At 55.9% G+C, this 1,340-nt stretch overlaps 1 protein-coding gene across 1 annotated transcript in view; it reads left to right on the plus strand.

Annotated features, from left to right (window-relative positions):
- Positions 1 to 394: 394 nt before the first annotated feature.
- The window catches only part of ETH_00040310 (uncharacterized protein), a gene marked incomplete at both ends in the record, with an annotated part of 1,104 nt that continues 158 nt past the window's right edge, over positions 395 to 1,340 (plus strand). The window contains one exon of the mRNA XM_013374707.1: positions 395 to 1,338. Within this exon, the coding sequence (XP_013230161.1) occupies positions 395 to 1,338 (944 nt within the window). The remainder of the gene's footprint in view (positions 1,339 to 1,340) is intronic.

Here is a 1,340-nt window from a genome sequence, read left to right on the forward strand (position 1 = left end):
AGTATTACTTGCTCGTTTTCCAGACGGAGAAAAATAATTAAATATACATTTTGGCTAAAATTAAATTTATTTTTTTTAGTTATTTGTTATTTATTTCTGCATTTATACTTCATTTTAGTGCCTTAAAGCCACCCCGAAGTCCGCAGCTGCAGCAGCAAGGCTTTGCTGCTGCTGCTGCTCTTCTTCGGGTGTCTGTACACCTCTTCGGGTGTCTGTACACCTCTCCAGGTGTTTGTACACCTCAAACGAGCCGCCAGCAGCAGCTCTTTTCTGCTTCCAGCTTTTCTCCCTAAACTCTAAAGGGTCTTTTAACTAAACCCTAAACCTTAAACCCTGAAGGGTGTTTTAACGAAACCCTAAAACTCTTTTCATTCTCAAATCCACTTTATTGGTCATGCAGGCAGCAGCAAGCTGCAGCAGCAGACGCAGCACGTTGGGCCCCCAGTGCCCCCCAGCAGCAGCAGCAGCACCAAGCAGCAGCAGCAGCAGCAGACTGGACGGCGAGCCTGAAGCAGCAGCAGCAGCAGCAGTAGCAGCAGCAGACGCAGCAGCAGCAGCAGGGGGCCCCCTGACGGAGACTCAGCGGCTGCTGCTGTGGTCCGCTTCCCCAGGGGCCCTAGAGCTGCAGGGGGCCCCCCAGGGCCCAAGGGGCGCCACAGGGGGCCCCCCTGGGGGCCCCCAGGGGGGCCCCCCGTGCTCCCCTTCTGAAGCGCTGCTGCACTCTTTAGGGGACAAGGGCCTCCGCAGCGAGCTGAGGGCCCCCCCCTATTTATCTGCTGCTGCTTGGAAGCGTTATTTGCTGCTGCAGTGTCTTGAAGATGCTCGTTTGCTGTTTTCTTGTGTCTGGGATGCATGCAGCTGCAGCAGCATGGGGCTGCCCAGCAGCAGCAGCAGCAGCAGCAGCAGCAGCGGCGACGCAGAAGGGGATGGGGCTCTGGATGCTGCTATTCACTTTGCTGCAGCAACGCAGAGCGCACGCAAGAGAAGGCTGCAGCCTGAGAAACCAGAAGCAGCAGCAGCAGAAGCAGCAGCAGCAGCAGAAGCAGCAACAGCAGCAGAAAAATATGCTGGCTCTCTAATTGATAATACGTCCAATAATGACAGCTCAGCTACACAAACGATAACAGCAGCACCAGAAGCAGCAGCAGCAGCAGCAACAGCAGCACAAACAGCAGCAGCAGCAGCGGAAGCAGCAGCAGCACCTACAGCGCGCGAGTACATATCGGCGACGATGTCTTGGTCTCTGAAGCAACTCGAAGACCCCGCGCTGTTTGCTGCGTCTCCCCCCTCCTCCCCAGCAGCAGCAGCAGCAGCAGCAGCAGCAGCAGCAGCAGCAGCAG

The sequence above is a fragment of the Eimeria tenella genome, genomic scaffold, assembly GCF_000499545.2.
Source record: "Eimeria tenella Houghton genomic scaffold, Eth_scaff2216, whole genome shotgun sequence".
NCBI lineage: Eukaryota > Apicomplexa > Conoidasida > Eucoccidiorida > Eimeriidae > Eimeria > Eimeria tenella.